The sequence below is a fragment of the Trichosurus vulpecula genome, chromosome 3 (assembly GCF_011100635.1).
Source record: "Trichosurus vulpecula isolate mTriVul1 chromosome 3, mTriVul1.pri, whole genome shotgun sequence".
NCBI lineage: Eukaryota > Metazoa > Chordata > Mammalia > Diprotodontia > Phalangeridae > Trichosurus > Trichosurus vulpecula.
Window position 1 is genome coordinate 126,040,815 of NC_050575.1, and position 19,866 is coordinate 126,060,680.

Sequence of the window (19,866 nt, forward strand, 5' to 3'; positions counted from 1 at the left end):
TGCATTTTCAGTGCACTAAAATCTCCAGGATCAGAAATAGGAGGATATAGAGAACACAGAATTTTAGGTTGCATGAGACAATATAAATGATCTAGAATTGTGGAATTAATTTTTTAAATAGTATTTCATTTTTCCAATTACATGTAAATACAATTTAAAGTTTATTTTTAAAAAAATTTTAAGCTCCAAATTTTCTCTCTCCCTCTCTTGTCTCCTCCCTCCCTAAAATGGCAAACAATATAATAGAAGTTATATATGTGCAATCATGTAAGACATATTTCCATATTAGTCATGTTGTGAGAGAAAACACAGACCAAAAGAAAAAAAACATGAAAAAATATAGTAAAAGTTATACGCTTCAATCTGCATTAAGCCTCCATCGGTTCTTTCTCTGTATGTGAATAACATTTTCAAACCTGAGTCCTTTGGAACTGTCTTGAATCATTGTATTGGTGAGAAGAACTAAGTCAAACATGGTAGATCATCACACAATGTTTCTATTACAGTGTACAATGTTCTGCTGGTTCTGCTCACTTCACTCAGCATCAGTTTGTGTATGTTTTTCCAGGTTTTTCTGAAATCTGCCTGATCATTGTTTCCTGTAGCACAGTAGTATTCCATTACATTCGTATACCCTAATTTGTCTAATCATTCCCCAATTTATGGACATCCCCTCAATTTCCAGTTCTTGGCCACCACATAAAGAGCTGCTATGAATATTTTTGTATATGTGGGTCAATTTCCCTTTTTAATTGTCTCTTTGAGCTACAAACCTAGTGGTAGTACTACTAGGCCAAAAGGTATGAATGGTTTTATGGCACTTTGGTCATGCTCTCCAGGCACAACTCCACCAAGAGTTCATTAGTATCCCAATTTTCCCACATTCTTTCCAACATTTAGCATTTTCTGTTTCTATCATATTGGTTAATCTGAGAGGTGTGAGGTGGAATCTCAGATTTGTTTTAATTTGAATTTCTCTAATCAATAGTGGTTTAGATTATTTTTTCATATAATATAGAGATAGCTTTGATTTCTTCATCTGAAAACTACCTATTAATATGCTTTGACCATATATCAATTAAGGAATGCCTTGTATTCTTACAAATTTGACCCAGTTCTCTACATGTTTGAGAAATGAGGCCTTTATTAGTAACATTTCTGTAAGAAATTGTTTCCCAGCTTTCTGCTTTCCTTCTAACTTTGGATTCTCTATAGACAATATATGCAGAAATGTGGAAAAATAAGTTTGTTATCTATATTGTTATGAATTATAGAATGAGTAAATAATATGCATAGTTCCATGAACTGAGTAAAATTAATTCAAAGGATCTGACTATGAAGGAGAAGAGAACATTCCCTTACTAAGGATATTCTTCAAGGCCCCATTAATATCTCTGTTCCTCAGACTATAGATGAAGGGGTTCAGCATGGGAGTCACCCCTGTATACATCATAGCAAAAATTATATCTTTGATATTAGAGTTACTGGAGGAGGGGAAAAAGTACTGACCAATGATTGTCCCATAATATAAGGACACCACAGAGAGGTGGGAGCCACAGGTTGACAAAGCTTTGTAGATGCCCTTGGTAGAAGGGATCTTCAGGATGGCTGCAAGAATATGGATGTAAGAAACCAGGACACATATTAATGGCAGTGTAATGACTGCTACCCCTACAGTGAATATCACTAGTTTATCTAGGGAAATGTCTGAGCAGGATAGCTTGAGCAAAGCAGCATAGTCACAGAAGTAGTGGGCTATGGTGTTGTCTGCACAGAAGGACAATCGGGCCAGAAGAAGGGTGTGGGTCAAGGAGCTGAAACAGGATAGGGTCCAGGACCCAAAAACCAGTAAGATACACAGTTTGTGACTCATAACAGTGGTATAGTGGAGAGGGTGGCAGATGGCAACATAGCGATCATAAGCCATTGCAGTGAGCAGGAAGCTGTCCAGATCAGTAAAGAATATGAAGAAATACATCTGTGAGATGCAGCCATTGTAGGAAATGGTCTGGCTTCCTGTCTGCATGTTCGCCAACATCTTTGGGGTAGTGACTGATGAGAAACAGACATCAGTAAAGGCCAAGTGACTGAGGAAGAAATACATGGGGATACGCAGGTGAGAGTCTAGTCTGATCAGTAAGATGATGAGCAGGTTCCCAAACAGTGTGGTGAGATACGTACTCAAGAATAGGATGTAGAACAACACCTGTTGCTCTGATCTGATGGGAAGTCCTAGGAGGAGGAATTCAGAAACACTTGTCTCGTTGTCTCTTCCCATGCTCTTTTACTAACTCCTGGAAGGAAAGGGAATCAGAAATAAATGTGACTGAGTCAGAGTATTGAATATACTAGGCTTCGTAGTCATCAGAATCATAAAGTCACAAATATTTAGACAAGATTCAAAATACATACTTTATATTGTTAGAGTTAAAAAGGACCTTAGAACATACAGTATGAGAACAGGAAAGACCTTTAGAACCAAGGATGGTAGCACTCAGGAAGTAAAATGCTGAAGATGGAAAGTACCTTAGAGTATAGCCAGAACAATGTTATATTTTGATGAACACATAATCTAGAATATAATGAAATAGGACATGTGCCATTAGAACTAGAAGGAATTTTAGATCATAGAATGTTAGAATGTAGACTCCATGGATTAGGTTCATCCTCTATTACAAAATACTGCCTTTGTGATCTACCAGTGCAGTCTTTGTTCAACAAGTTTCCCTCTCATTCAGACATAACTCATTTTGCTGTGACTGTCTCTGAGTGGTTAGCTCATGGAGTCTCCAATCAGAAACAATAGGGAAAGAAGAGGCTTTCTCACACACCTGATTACCCTCTCCAAAGGACTGTACCTTATAGATAACATACAGCCCTAAATTTCCTCATAATAGACACAGAAATGGAAGAGGACTCTGAAATCATCTGGTCCAACTCCTTTATTTTATAGTTGAAGATACTGATGCTGAGATTGATTTCCTCAAGTTGGATAATGGCAGAGCCTTTATTTGAACTTAAGTTTTTTTTTAATTTTAAATTCTTTCTTTTTTTCCCACTGAACTACATTGCCTCTATGACAAATCAATCTTTTATTCATTTGATTTCTGTGTTATTATTGCTCATCATCACAATGGTTCATTACACTGTGGAGGTGGCCTTGGCTTTTCTATGTTAGCCAGTGGATCAAAAGTTCTTGTAGGTCCTATCAAGCTGGAAAGACTTTGTATATGCACCTGATAATGACTGCATGTCCCTTGTTTAGGAGCAGCATAGCTAATATAATGGATAGATAAGAGGCACAATGTATAGAATGCTGGCCCTGGAGGCAGGAAGGCCTGAGTTCAAATCTGGTCTCAGACACTTTATAGTTTTGTGACCATAGTCAAATCATATAACCCTGTGTCCCTCAGTTTCCTCATCTATAAAATGAGCTGGAGAAGGAAATGGCAAACTACTCTAGGATCTTTGCCAAGAAAACCCCCAAAAGGGGTCACAAAGAGTCAGAAATGACTTTAAAATGATGCAGCCACATAGCTAATTTTGCAAAAAGTCTCATGTCTAGGTTGATCACAGCTAATGAATCTTTTGGCCAGCAGTAATTACAAAAAAGAAGATGATGGAAAATTAGGAGCAGTATCACTTAATAAAACATCAAGAAGCAATGAGAGGGAAATGAGTCAATCATTACAAAAGCATTTAAAGACAGAAACTGATAGGGCAAAGGAAAAAAGAAAAACAGGGAAGAATAATCTGTCAACATTTCTATGACAAACTATTTTTTTCATCAATGACAGTGGAATGACTATAACTGGATTCTAGCATCTCAGTTCCAGATGTTTTCGATGAATGGATCTCGATCACTGTTAGCTATATTATGAAAATGGTCTAGCTGAGACCCACATAGGTGTGGGTCTTGTACAAGGCTGAGTGTGGGGGTAGGAGAGTAAAATAAATCAAATGTTTTCATCCATGAAGCTAAATTACAAGCACTTAATTTTTCCTTAATATCTTTTGCTTTCATGTCACTTTCATTTCTTAATATATCAGTCTTCCTTCCCCAAACCCAGAAAGCCACCCTTTAAAATACAGAATGAAATCAAAAGAAACAAAGAGTTTGGTAAAATTAACCACAATATCAATCAACAAATATACACACTGTTCCACAACCATAGCCCTCAGCCTCTGCAAAGAAGGTAGGGAGACAAGTGCATTATCATATCTCTTCTTCAAGACTGAGCTTATCCCTGCTCAAAGAATACTTCAAATAGAAGACAATTTTGGGCACCCCCAGCTCTGCAAAACAGCTCCAAAATCTGTGATACTGAAATGTGTCCATTTTTCTCATAAAGCCCCTTAAGTTTTTCGTATAATCCTATTTGCTCTTCTCTTCAAAAGATAGCTCAAATGCATAAAAGGCATTTTATATTTTCAAAGATCTTAAGATCATAGATTTCAAGCCAGAAGGAAACCTTGAAGTTATCTCATCCAAATTATAATTTTATAGATTATGAATCTGAATACATGAGAGGTGAAATGATTTGCTCAAAACTCACACTGGGGAGGGGGATGGGATTTAAACCGAGGTCTGTGATTTCAAATCCAGTGCTTTATACCCCTATCCAAATTTGATTACACCCTCTCCATGTCTTCTCTTCCTGTATTGTTCTTGTCTGTGTTTTCTCATAATTCCCGTAGGACAAATGAAAGACCAAGTTACTCAGTGAATTAGAGGCCCTTTTCTAAGTTATTGATGAGGTTGTCCATTCATTGTCTCATTCTTGACTTGTGACTTATCCACCTATTTTTCTGATCATATATGCCACTTGCACCCAAATTGCTGTGGGTTACATTGAGCAGTTTGCTTATAACCACTTTGAATCATTCCTTTTCCATGTTAGTTGTTTAGCAGCTCAGTAGTAAAACAGATAGAGAGTTGGACTTGGAACTCAAGGAAAGACTGAGTTTAAATCCTGCCTCAAAGGATCCCCAACTGGGTGAAAATCCAATAAAAAACACTGGGAAAATCCAATAGCACCTACCTCACAAAGTAGGTGAGGATCACCTGAGATATGGAAAGTACTTTCCAAACCTTAAAGCAACATAGATATATGCTTTTATTATTGTTCTTTTTACTTCAATTGCTTTGCGATTTTTGCATTCCATGATTTTCAAGCATGTAAAATCTCCAGGAGGACATTGGAAGCAGCAAAGTAAAAGCAGGAAAAGTAATATGAGAAATCCATGAAAAAGAGGAGAAAGGGTGAATAAATAAGCATTAAAACTCAGAAAATATGGAGTCTAGGATTATTTAGGATAGAAGCAATAAGTCCACTGTATGTCAGTAGCTCCTTGTGAAGCCATTCTATTAGGATATAGAATATTAATTTGTCTTCCTTATGATGACTCTAAGCAAAAAATAAAGGGTTCAATTCTGTTCAGCACAATAGATGGTATATAAGCCTGGCTATGGAGTCAGGAAGGTCTGGGTTTAAATACTTCCTCTAAAACCAGAGGCTGCTAGATAGCTCAGTGGACAGAGCACTGGGCCTGGAGTCAGGAAGACATGAGTTCAAATCCAAACTTAGACAGTTACTGAGTATGTGACCCTGGACATGTCATTCCATTTGCCTTAGTCCATTGAAGAACAAAATAGCAGACCATTCATGTATCTTTGCCAAGAAAGTCCCATGGATAATGCTGGTATGCTATGGTCCACAGACCACAAAGAATCAGATATGATGGAACATCAAAACTATACCAGCTTTGTGACTGTGGATGAATCACTCAGCATCTGAATTCCCCCAAGCAATATTCTAAGACAGGAAGTTGCCAAGTATATATCAATCTACATTGGTCTGTGGAGTTTCTTAGCTGAGAATTCGCTATTCTAATGAAACCACAAGTCACAAAAAGGATCAGTATATTCTTTTTCCTACATTAGAATCTCTGTCGAATGTCTCATCATGGAATGGAGGTCTTCAAAGTCTGTGCCAGTAAAACACAAACTGGATCTTGCTGCTTAACTCTCTGAATAGACCCAGAGATAAAAATGTTTCTGAGGAGGCATCAAGCTAAGTGAAGAAAATATCATGACTGGAAGGTTGCTCTCAACTGTTGCCTCAGTAACTCATGAAGACCCTCTATGAAAGTACAGAGTGGTGGCCATCAATGGAGGCAGTTACCTACACAGATGAAATCGTGGAATTTTGTAGTACGTTCTATTCCAGAAAGAAATAAAGTTAGACCAGAAAGATAGCCTGCAGAAAGTTTATATTAAAATGATTAAAATTTTAAATTTTACTTCTGAAAGGACAAAGGTTTCAATTTCTGGAAAATTCACTTATATAACAGTATATCCATTATGCTGCTAAGTAAATTAAGTCTTTTCTGTTAAAATCCTTTCATTTCTTAAATCTTTTCAAAAATATCTTTAAGCTAAAAAGTTTATATCCTTCTGCAAAAAGGGACACAAAGAATTTGTGATTCTTTCTTAAGCATGGGGATGCACTGTGGAAATTCCCCTCTATCACCGCAAATTGCAACCTGTACATGATTTAGAAAGTAAATCATAGGGAATTGCCTGAGGCCTTTAAAAGTTAAGTGAGTTGCTCTAGGTCATATATCAAGTATATATCAGAGATGGTGTTGAACCCACTTTTTCCCTTTTTAAAGTCTTTTTAAAAAATTTATTTTGAACTTAAAAACACAATAAGAAAAGAAAAAGAAACATGATAAGCTTAAATATTAAAACATAAATACAAAATAAAAAAAGAAAAAAAGCATTGCCATGTGTACAGCAGAATGTAAGAGAGGATTCAAAATATACAGTAATAAATTTCCATTTCAAGAAAGCCTATGTAATAAATACTATGCATTGTGCTCAGAACTCTCCGTCTTTGCCACTCTGCTGCGCACTTTTTACTTTTTTCTTTTATTACCCCTTCCTCCCCCCAACCCTCCCCAAAGAAAGCTACTGCAATCAAGTAAAGAGGTGTGTGTGTGTGTATATGTATATATGTATGTATATATATACACACATACATATATACACACATATATGTGTATATACATACACAAATATATGTATATGTATGTGTGTATATGCATACACACATAAATATTTACCTACACATACATATATATGCATATACACATAGGTGTACACACAGATACATACATATAGACACAAAGATATATACACGTATATACTCATACATATACACATATACATAGACATCTATAATTATACTTGTATATAGACATACATTCATATGCATCTATGTAAGACTGTTCTATGCTTCTTTGTCCTCTTTCTCTATGAGAGTGGATAACCTCTTTCTTCATAGGTCCAAATCTTTGCATGTTTTTCTAAGTCCACTGATTCATCATTTCCTATACCACAGAAATATTCCAACCTTATAGTGTTGTTTAGTTATTCTATATAGTGTAAAACAATATTGATGAATATGGCTGACGTATAGTGTCGTTTCCCTATTTTTCTTTTTATTAGATCTATTTGAGCTTTAACATTGTCTGAGATCATGTTTACTACCCCTGCTTTTATTTCCCCTATGAGTTCTACTCCCAATCTTTATTTTATGTTTGTGTGTCTCTCTTACTTCCTATTCCTCCTGATTCCTCTACTTTACTTCTACCTGCTACCTCACTCTACTACTCCTTAACCTACTTCCCCAGCTGGATGACATTGCACAAGTCACATTATATTTCTCAGCCTCAGTTTCCTCATCTGGAAAATAAGAATAATATGACCTATCTCACAGCATTGTTGAGAAGATCAAATGAGATAATATTTGTAAAATACAATGTGAACCTAAAAGTGCATTAAAATGCTCACTCTTATTAGGCATTATTTTTATTAAAACTGAGGAAGCAGAAGAGTATTATGAATCTATCTGTCTCTGTCTCTCTCTTTCACACACACACAACAGAAACACACAAACACACAAACATATTACTACAGTAAAGATGTCCAGACCTGTGCCTGCATGGGATAAATTCACATGCTCTCAGCTCCAGAGCATAGAGCTTCTTACCAGGATACATGGGAATCTGGAAGAAACAGGATAAACCAAATCTTCAGAATTCTGGGCTGCTCACAGGGGATGGGGAGATAGATGAAGCACAATGTTTGTTGGGAAGAGCTTCTTCATTCCTCTCCACTAACAAAGGAACTTGGGGCTCCTGCTTTATCAGCCAAAGAAGTTACCCTGAGGTGGGAGACAATGCTCCCAAGATTCTGGTTAGAAATAAACATGGAGTAATTGCCTGATTCCCCCATAGGCTCCCTGTGAAATGGATACACTAGGGTTGGTGGAAGGGGAATGTTTGTGCCATTGATTGGAGAAGACAATGCTGTGGGCCATTGGGAAAAATCCCTTTGGGGTGTCCATCCTCACTGCTCTGGGCCTGTGTAAAGAAATCATCAGCTTCTTATTCTCCAGCTCAAAGTTGTCCCTCCTGCAAGCCTCATTCACCTAATGCCACCAGCCCTGGCCCAGACTCTGGGACATCCATAATTAACCAGAACTTAGATTATTCAAATTTAGACAAGAATCCTCCTCACCTTCATTTTATTTTTGAAATGGTTGGGTGCTAAAACTCTTTAGTAAGGAATGAAAGAAACACATGAAGCAAACTCTGTGAAAGTAGGGATTGTTTCATTTATATTTGTATCCCCAGTGCCCAGTACACTGCCTGGGCACAGAATAGGCAGCTAATAAATACTTGATTAGTAAATGACAAATGAAAATTTAAATAAATAGCTGGCAATGCTTTAGCACTTTAGAGTTTATAGACTCTTTTTTTCACCAAAACAGCTCTGCATGTTAGGTAGTAAATTTCCATCCGTGTTTTAGAGATGGAGTTCACTTGCAGTACAGAACATAGAGAAGTATTCTGTTCACTGTATCATTACCAACAGCATCTCAGAAAGTGGAAGTGACCTGCTCAGGGTCACATTGTCCATTCATTCAGTGAACAAATGTAGTCAGTGTTCAGCAGCTATTATGTGTAAGACTCTAGGCTGTGCTTTGAGGATGTTCAAATGCATCCCTGATCCCCTTGTTGTTTCTGGATGTCTCCCTTTGATGATGATGCAGAGTGCAGCTCTTCTGTGCCTACCCATCCTTTGAGATTCTTGTCCATGTATGTCCGTAAGTTTGTCTCTAGATTCCACTCAACATGCTGGGTTCCATTCTTCTTTTCTTCTGACATAACCATACTTGATCTGCCCATTTGTCATCCCTCATTCCTATTCCACAGGCAATTCTTTCTCTTTTTTGCTCATAAATTTCCCCGCTAATATTTGCTCAAGTTCTTTAAAGTGCTTTATTTGTAATATGTTGCAGCATTCTCACATCCACCATGAACATTTCAAGTGACTTCTGGGTAATACTAATTTTTAATTCTTTGGGGCACTGTAGTGTTCCATGACTCAAAGCCATACAAACACTAGGTGGATAAAAGGAAACAATTTTAAAAATCTTAGATTTCTAGCCTCCTGAATTTTGATGGAACCTTAAAGGTCATTTCTTCCTCTGCCTACCCAAACAGTTTCTGATATTGTAGAGATCATAGTCTAGTATATGAGTGATGTTGTGAATAATTACAATATGAAACAGAACATGGTAAGTCCATAAAAAGTAAACAAAGATCTAAGACTGTTCATATGTAAATTCCTTTCAGGCTCTGTACTACAGGGAAGGATTCACTGCATTGTAAGGTGTAAAATTTGGCTACATGTGAGTCATGCTGGTACAGTTTACAACAATGGAACCCACATCTTCACACTACAAGACTAGTGTTCATTTGACTGTTCTAATAGGAATATCCCACAAAAACATAGACTCATTAAGACTATAAATTCATAAGCAGCCTCGTAGCGGAAAGTGCATCGGACATGGAGTCAGCACATCTGGGTTGGGCTCTCAGCTTTCCCACTTACCACTTGGGTATCCATGAAAAATTCCTTGAATCTCTTGGGTTCTAGTTTCCTTATCTATGAAATGATGCATTAAGATAAAAATAACTTCTTAAATACCATCCTACTTTAATATTTTATGATCTTATGAAAACTTAGTCCACATAAAATATGTTACTTAGTACTAGATCTTAAAACCCCTGTTTAATATCATCTTGGTTTCGTCTTCATTTCCTCAATACAGTGTTTGTAAATCATTTTATTTCTAACATTTTTTGGTTGTTTTATTAAATACTTTCAAATTTTATGTAAGAAAATTTTAACAATCATTTTTTAAAATGTTGAGTTCTAAATTTTCTCTCTTCCGTTGCCTCTCTCCCCTTTGAGAAGACAAGCAATTTGATATAGATTATACAAATGAAATCATACAAAACATATTTCCATATTTTCTATGTTATAAAACAAAACACAAACAAAATAAAACAATAAAAATAAAGAAAGAAAAATAAGCTTCAATCTGTATTCAGAGTTCATCAGTTTGTCTCAAGGTGGATAACATTTTTCATCGTGGGTTCTTTGCAATTGTCTTGGATAGTTGTCTTGATTAGAGTACGTAAGTCTTTCATAGTTGATCATCCTCACAATATTCCTGTTGTTATGTACAATATTCTCTTGGTTCTGCCCACTTTAATTTGCCAGAGTTCTTGTGAGTCTTCCTAGGTTTTTTCTGAAACCATGCTGCTGATCATTTCTTATAGGACAATAGTATTCCATTACAATCATATACCACAACTTTTTCAGCCAGTCATCAACTGATGGATATCTCTTTGATTTCCCATTCTTTGTCACCACATACACAAAAAGGCTGCTATTAACATTTTTGTACAAGCAGACCCTTGAACCCTTTCTTTGTTCTCTTTGGGATACAGACCTAATAGTGGTACTTCTGGATCAAAGTGTTAGGGTTAGGGGTAAGGGTTAGCGATTAGGGTGAGGGTTAGCTCTTTGAGTGTCATTCTAAATTGTTAGGGTTAGGGTTGGAGTTAGCTATTTAAGTGTTGTTCTAAATTTTTCTCCAGGATGGTTGAACTAGTTTAGAACTCTACCAATAATGTGTTAGTGTCCAATTTTTCCACATGCTGTCCAGCATTTGTCAATTTCCTTTTCTTCCACCTTAGCCAGTTTTGTGGGTGTGGGGGGGTATCTCAGATTTGTTTTTATTTGTATTTCTCTACTCAGTAGTGTTTTAGAGCATTTCTTCTGTGATAGCTTTGATTTCTTCTTCTAGAGGCTACTTTTTCATATCCTTTGACCATTTATTAAGGAATGGCTCTTACTCTTCTAAATATGGTTCAGTTCCCTATTTATTTAAGAAATGAGGCCTTTATCAGAGACATGCTATAAAATTTGTTTCCCAGATTTTTGTTTCCTTCTAATGTTGGTTTTGTTTGTGCAAAAACTTTTTAATACAAGCAACATTATCCATTTTATATCTTGCAATGCTCCCTGTGTCTTGTTTGGTCAAAAATTCTTCCTTTCTCCATAGATCTAACAGGTCAACTATCCTTTGCTCTCCAAATTTGCTTATGGTATCACCCTTGATGTGTAAATCATGTACCCATTTTGACCTTATGTTGGTAGACCATGTAAAGTGTTGGTTTAAATGTAGATTCTGCCCTACTTTTTTTTGGTTTTCCCAGCAGTTTTCATGAAATTGTAAGTTCTTATTCTAGAAGCTGTAGTCTTTGATTCTGCTAACATTAGTTTTCTATTGTCATTTACTACTGTATCTTGTGTACCTCATCTATTCCACTAATACACCACTCAAAACTGGGGAACTTCTAAGTCATCCTTGTTTTCTGAACTGGGGACAGCTACACACCATTTCTCTGTATGCCTTTGTCTTGTTATATATCAATTATCATATCACTATAACTCAATTATTACATTAAATATATCAATATCAGATTTCAATTATGTAGCTGTGTGTGATTCCTACTTACACTTTCCATAAAGGAACTTGAATGAAGTCAAAGCAGTTGACTTCAAAACAGTGGTTACCCTGAAATACTGAGATGTTTGAGAAGAATATTGAGACCTCAGACTGTGGTGGTAGGTTCAATAACAAAGCCAATATGGATGAAATTATGTGAGAGCTGAAAAAGGCAGGTCAGTCCAGAGTGTCAAGTGTGAATTCTGAAATAAATGAGGAATCAAAGGTTCAAGCTGAGAATGTACGTCTATTAAGCAGTGAAGGCAATTGCATAACAAATAGGGACCAGACCTCCTGAGCTTGGTACTGGACCCTGAATACAAGAGGAGAAAAATTTTTATATATTAAAATATTATGATAAACAAAATAAAAACAGGAAGTATAATTAGGTAACCCGATTTCTAATTGGAGGAAAGATTAGGGGCTTTCCAAGGTAAGAGCTGAAGGATCAACAGGTGAAATTCCCTGAAATCAGAAAAAGAGGCATCCCATCACCCCAAGTGTTTGTGTTCAATCAAAGGATCATGGAAACCAACAATAGCTAATTGACCAGTATGGGACCAGTTTTCAGATAAGATATATAGGTTGCTTGATATGTATAATTGGGAGAAAACTTCTTGCATCAATGTTCAGATCTGACTGGGTTTCTAATAAACATAACATAGGCCCTTTGACAGAGGTAGTCCAGCTTCCCCATCACTGAGGACAAGGTTCAAACAATGCAATAAAGTTTTTTCACAAGAGAGAAATTGGACTAGATCGTAATTTAATAGAAGGGAACTGATCCAGAATCGAGTCACAAGAAGGAGTCAGTGGGGCCAAGATGGCGGCTGGTAAGCAGGAACTACTATGAGCTCTGTACCAAGTCCCTCCAAAAACCTATAAAAAATGGCTCTGAACCAATTCTAGAATGGCAGAACCCACAAAACAGCAGAGGGAAGCAGGGCTCCAGCCCAGGACAGCCTGGATGGTCTCTGGGTGAGGTCCATCCCACACAGAGCTGGGAGCTGGGAGCTGGGAGCTGGGAGCTGGGAACGGAGTGGAGCAGAGTCCAGCATGGGCGGCGTGGACCATCCAGACCAGAAGCTGGGCGGAGGGGGCCCTAGCGCCCTGAATCAGTGAGCTGCGGCAGTTACCAGACTCCTTAACCCACAAACACCAAAGTCTGCGGAGAAGGTTAGTGGGAAAAGCTGCGGGAGTAGAAAGAGTTCGCAGTTTGGCTTCCAACCCCGGGGGCAGCGGAGGTGGGGCAGCTACAGCTCTTGTTACTTCTGGCTCCAGGCCCACCTGGTGGGAGGAATTAAGTGGCGGATCAGAGAAGGAGTGCATGGCCTGCTGAAGATCTAAGCCCAGTCCGGGTTGGGGGTTGAGTAAGGAGCATTGCTGGTGTGGCAGAGCTGGCACCTCCCTCCCAAACGTGGAACATAGAACTCTGTAGTCTACAAGCAGTCATACCCCACTGAAAAACTCAAAGGTCAAGTTAGTTGGCTGGGAATATGGCCAGGCAGCGAAAACGCACCGAGATTCAGTCTCAGACTTTGCACTCTTTCTTTGCTGACAAAGAAGACCAAAACATACAGCCTAAAGAAGTCAATAAAGTGCAAGAGCCTACACCAACAGCCTCCAAGAAAAACATGAACTGGTCCCAGGCCATGGAAGAGCTCAAAAAGGATTTGGAAAAGCAAGTTAGAGAAGTAGAGGAAAAATTGGGAAGAGAAATGAGAAGGAAGCAAGAAAACCATGAAAAACAAGTTAATGACTTGCTATAGGAGACCCAAAAAAATACTGAAAAATACACTGAAGAAAACAACACCTTAAAAAACAGACTAACTCAAATGGCAAAAGAGCTCCGAAAAGCCAATGAGGAGAAGAATGCCCTGAAAGGCAGAATTAGCCAAATGGAAAAGGAGGTCCAAAAGACCACTGAAGAAAATACTACTTTAAAAATTAGATTGGAGCAAGTGGAAGCTAGTGATTTTATGAGAAATCAAGATATTATAAAACAGAACCAAAGGAATGAAAAAATGGAAGATAATGTGAAATATCTCATTGGAAAAACCACTGACCTGGAAAATAGATCCAGGAGAGAGAATTTAAAAATTATTGGACTACCTGAAAGCCATGATCAAAAAAAGAGCCTAGATATCATCTTTCAAGATATTATCAAGGAGAACTGCCCTGATATTCTAGAGCCACAGGGCAAAATAGAAATTCAAAGAATCCATCGATCACCTCCTCAAGTAGATCCCAAAAAGAAATCTCCTAGGAATATTGTCGCCAAATTCCAGATCTCCCAGATCAAGGAGAAAATACTGCAAGCAGCCAGAAAGAAACAATTTGAGTATTGTGGAAACCCAATCAGAATAACCCAAGATCTGGCAGCCTCTACATTAAGAGATCGAAGGGCTTGGAATACGATATTCCGGAGGTCAATGGAGCTAGGATTAAAACCTAGAATCACCTACCCAGCAAAACTGAGTATCATGCTCCAAGGCAAAATATGAACTTTCAATAAAATAGAGGACTTTCAAGCTTTCTCAGTGAAAAGACCAGAACTGAATAGAAAATTTGACTTTCAAACACAAGAATCAAGAGAAGCATGAAAAGGTAATCAAGAAAAAGAACAAGAAAAAGAAATTGCAAGGGACTTACTAAAGTTGAACTGTTTTGTTGACATTCCTACATGGAAAGATGATGTGTATGATTCATGAGACCTCAGTATTAGGGTAGCTGAAGGGAATATGCATACATATGTGTTTATGTATATATATATATATATATATATGGGTGAATGTGTATGTATGTATATATCTATGTGTGTATGTATGTATATATATATATATATATACACATATATATATATATATATATAGAGAGAGAGAGAGAGAGAGAGAGAGAGAGAGAGAAAGAGAGAGAGAGAGAGAGAGAGAGGGAGGGAGAGAGCAGACACAGGGTGAGTTGAAGATGAAGGGAAGATATCTAAAAGAAATAAAATCAAATTAAGGGATGAGAGAGGAACATACTGAGAGAGGGAGATAAGGAGAGATAGAATGGGATGGATTATCTCCCATAAAGGTGGCAAGAGCAAGCAGTTCTGTGGGAGGAGGGGAGAGGGTGGATGAGGGGGGAATGAGTGAACATTGCTCTCATCAGTTTTGGCCTAAGGAGGGAATACCATACATACCCAATTGGGAATCTTACCCCACAGGAAAGAAGAGAGAAGAAGATAAAAAAAATGGGGGGGGATGATGGAGGGGAGGGCAGATGGGGGTGGAGGTAGTCAAAAACAAACACTTTGGAAAGGGGACAGGGTCAAGGGACAAAATTCAATAAAGGGTGATGGGTTGGGAAGGAGCAAAATATAGTTAGTCTTTCACAACGTGAGTATTGCGGAAGGGTTATACATAATGATACACATGTGGCCTAGGTTGAATTGCTTGACTTCTTAGGGAGGGTGGGTGGGAAGGGAAGAGGGGAGAGAATTTGAAACTCAAAGTTTTAAAAACAGATGTTCAAAAACAAACAAAAATGTTTTTGCATGCAACTAGAAAATAAGATACACAGGCAATGAGGCGTAAAAATTTATCTTGCCCTACAAGAAAGGAAGGGAAAAGGGGATGGGAGTGGAGTGGGGTGACAGAGGGGAGCGCTGACTTGGGAACAGGGCAACCAGAATATATGCCATCTTGGAGTGGGGGGGAGGGTAGAAATGGGGAGAAAATTTGTAATCCAAACTCTTGTGAAAATCAATGCTGAAAACTAAATATGTTAAATAAATTTAAAATAAAAAAGGAGTCAGTGTGCTTCATTCAATTTTCACAATTACCTCAAGGGTGACCACCAAGGGAGGGAGCAAGTAAGTGGTACCACAGATAGACTTCACGCAGCACACCATCTTACTGAGGCTTGGCCGGAGAGCTGTCTTTTAGAATTTCCATGTCACATTCTCCATTTCTATTTTCTTATACCAAACTCTTTCTTACTAATCCCATCGTTTGAGGAGACAGGAAGGTTGTGGAGATTTTTAAAGAGACAGCCAGAGTGAAAAAAAGTCACTCTATTGGCTTCCAGCTATGATCATAAAAACTATTTGAACCATTGTCTGTATACCCTGTCCCACACCTCAGTACACAATGAATAATCAACATCCTCTAGAACCAGGTAATGTTTCTGCCTTGAACCCTGATGGCCAGGTGAATTCCCTGTAATAAGACAGCTATGTGATTCTGTAGGTTGCATACAAAAGGTACTACCCTGGTTAAGGTCTTTGGCTCCTCTGTCAGAATAAAGTTGTTGATACTTGAAGATTTCCCCTATAGTCTACCATTGCATAGGATCTCTATAAAGGCCTCCCCCTGCTACTGGAAATGTGAATGAATACACAAGCAATAAAAATTATTTTTGCTACTATAGACTGGTTATCACTATCACTGTATTGTACAGTATGAACTCAGACCTTCTACGGGCTGTACCCAATCAAAAGGTAAAATAGACCCAACAATTACCAGGGTCATGGAATTAGAGAAAAAATGGACCTTAGAGATAATCTAGTCCAACTTCTTAATTTTACAAAAGAGGAAATTGAGACCCAGAATGATTAAGCAATTTGTTCAATATCATGCAGACAGTTGATAGTTGGGAGAAATGACATGTGAACCCAAGTCTACTACCTCCAGATGTACTGCTTCTCCCCCTATATTACACTGTCTCTGTCTGGTAAAAAAAAAGTTGTTGCATTAGTTCTTGATTAAAATATAATTACCTGAAAATCAGTATGAGCTTTTGAGAAGAGGCTTTGATTTGGTTTCAGGAGGCCTGCCAATTTCAATTTGAATAATGTAACATCCTTGAGGTTGAAGGACTGTTTTATATTTTTGTCTTTGTATCCCTAGTACCTAATAGTGCCTTGGACATAATGGATGCTAAAAATATTTGTCAAATTAAATTAACCTAGAGTAAATGATGTGAGCTGTTAAACAATTAAGTTTTCTCAACTCTAACGAATTCCTATATGTTTTCCTTACAGAAATACCATAAAGTCCACAAATGATGTCTTGGGAACAATAAACCATTGTAGTTTTCTTTGCATTCATGTGAGTGGTCTATTGATCACTCAAGAGCAGCACAAACTCTATCCCTTCTCATCTTGAGAAATTCTTAATGATATCTGATGGATTCTCTATGGAGAATTTATGCAGATATGTGGAAAAATAAGTTTAAGTTATCTATATTGTTATAAATTGAACAATGAGTAGACACAGTGTATAATTCCATGAACTGAGTAAAATTAATTCATGGCTCAGGCTATGAAGGACAAGAGAACATTCCCCTACTAAGGACTTTCTTCAGGGCCCCATTGATGTCTCTGTTCCTCAGACTGTAGATGAAGGGGTTCAGCATGGGAGTCACCATTGTATACATCAGACCAAAAATGATGTCTTTGATATTAGAGTTACTGGACGAAGGGAAAAAGTACTGGCCAATGATTGTCCCATAATATAAGGACACCACAGAGAGGTGGGAGCCACAGGTTGATAAAGCTTTGCAGATGCCCTTGGTAGAAGGGATCTTCAGGATGGTGGCAAGAATACGGATGTAAGACACAAGGACACATATTAATGGCAGTGTAATGACTGTTACCCCTATGGTGAATATTACTAGTTCATTGAGGGAGATGTCTGAGCAGGATAGCTTAAGCAAAGCACCCAAGTCACAGAAGTAGTGGGCTACAGTGTTGTCTTCACAGAAGGATAGTCGAGCCAGGAGAAGGGTGTGAGTCAAGGAGCTGAAACAGGATAGGGTCCAGGACCCAACTACCAGTAAGATACACAGTTTGAGACTCATAACAGTGGTATAGTGGAGAGGGTGGCAGATGGCAACATAGCGATCATAAGCCATTGCAGTGAGCAGGAAGCTGTCCAGATCTGTAAAGAATATGAAGAAATACATCTGTGAGATGCAGCCATTGTAGGAAATGGTCTGGCTTCCTGTCTGCATGTTCACCAACATCTTTGGGGTAGTGACTGATGAGAAACAGACATCAGTAAAGGCCAAGTGACTGAGGAAGAAATACATGGGGGTACGCAGGTGAGAGTCTAGTCTGATCAGCAAGATGATGAGCAGGTTCCCAAACAGTGTGGTGAGATACATACTCAAGAATAGGATGTAAAACAACGCCTGTCGCTTTGGTCTGATGGGAAATCCTAGGAGGAGGAATTCAGAGACACTCGTCTTGTTGTCTCTTTCCATGCTGTTTTACTAACTCCTGGAAGAAAAGGGAATCAGAAATAAACACCACTGAGTCACAAAAGTCATGAAATATTGAATATAGTAGGCTCCATAAACATCTGAGTAATAAAGTCACAAATGTTTAGACAAGATTTAGAATACGGACTTCATAATGTTAGAATTAAAAAGGCCTTTAGAACATAAAGGGTTAGAACAGGAAATAATTTTAGAACCAAGGATGGTAGCACCCAGGAAGTAAAATGCTAAAGATGGAAAGTACATTAGAGCATAGCCAGAACAATGTTATATTTTGATGAACATACAACCAGGAATGTTATAAAATGGAACATGTGGCATCAGAACTAGAAGGGTCTTTAGATCATAGAATATTAGACCATGGACTCCATAGACTATGTTCATCCTATTGCAAAATACTGCTTTTGTATTTAATCTTCGTTCAACAAGTTTCCCTCTTCTTGAGAGATAAAAATCATTCTGCTGTGACTGTCTCTGAGTGGTTAGCACATGAAGTCTCCATTCAGTGACAATAGAGAGAGAAGAGGCTTTCTCACTCACCAGATTCCCCTCTCCAAAGGACTCTACCTCATAGAAAGCATAGAGCCCTACATTTCCTCATAATAGATAAAGAGATGGAAGAGATCATCTTGTCTACCTCCTTCATTTTATAGTTGAAGATGCTGATGCTGAGACTGATTTCCTCAAGATGGTTAATGGCAGAGCCTTATTTGAACTTAAGTTTTTTTACTTTAAGTCTTTTGCTTTTTCCCACTGAACTACATTGCTTCTATGACAAATCAATCTTTTATTCATTTGGTTTCTGTGTTATTAGTGCTCATCATCTTTCTTTAAAATTTCACCACAATCGTTCATTGTACTGTGGAGGTGGCCTTCGATTTTCTATATTCCCCAGTGGCTCAAAACCTCTCACAGGTTCTACCAAACTGAAAAGAGTGGTATATGGACCTGATGATGACTGCATGTTTCTTGTTTAAGAACAGTGTAGCTAATATAATGGACAGCTTTGGAAAGCAGATAGACCACTGGCCCTAGAGGCAAGAAGGCCTGGGTTCAAATTTAGCTCCAGACACTTTATAGTTGTGTGACTATAGTCAAATCATTTAACCCTGTGAGCCTCAGTTTCCTCATCTATAAAATGAGCTGGAAAAGGAAATGGCAAGCCACTCTAAGATTTTTTGCCAAGAAAACCCTCAAAAGTGGTCACAAAGAGTCAGACATGACTTAAAAATGATGCAACCACATAGCTAATTTTGCAAAAAAATCTCAGCTAATGAATCTTCTGGCCAACAGTAATTACAAAAAAGAAGATGATGGGAAATTAGGAGCATAAAACATCAGGAAGCAATGGGAGGGAAAGGACTCAATCGTTACAAAAGCATTTAAAAATGAAACTGATAGGGCAAAGGAGAAAAGAAAAACAGGGAAGAATAATCTGTCAACATTTCTAGGACAAACTTTTTTCATCAATAACAGTGGAATGACTACATCTGGATTCTAGCATCTCATTTACAGATGTTTTCAGTAAGTGGATCTTAATCACCGTTAGCTGTATATGATCTAACTGAGACCCACATTGGTGGTTGTCTTGTACAAGGCTGAGTTTGGGGTAGGAGAGTAAAATAAATCAAATGATTTTATCCACGAAGTTAAGTTCCAAGCATTT

At 37.9% G+C, this 19,866-nt stretch overlaps 1 protein-coding gene across 1 annotated transcript; it reads right to left on the minus strand.

Annotated features, from left to right (window-relative positions):
- Positions 1-1,333: 1,333 nt before the first annotated feature.
- LOC118842200 (olfactory receptor 1J4-like) lies at positions 1,334-18,185 on the minus strand. The gene is made up of 2 exons (XM_036749803.1): positions 17,667-18,185; positions 1,334-2,281 (listed from the first exon to the last, which is right to left on the minus strand). Exons 1-2 carry the CDS (start codon positions 18,183-18,185, stop codon positions 1,334-1,336), a joined length of 1,467 nt encoding a protein of 488 aa, XP_036605698.1.
- Between the last annotated feature and the right edge of the window lie 1,681 nt (positions 18,186-19,866).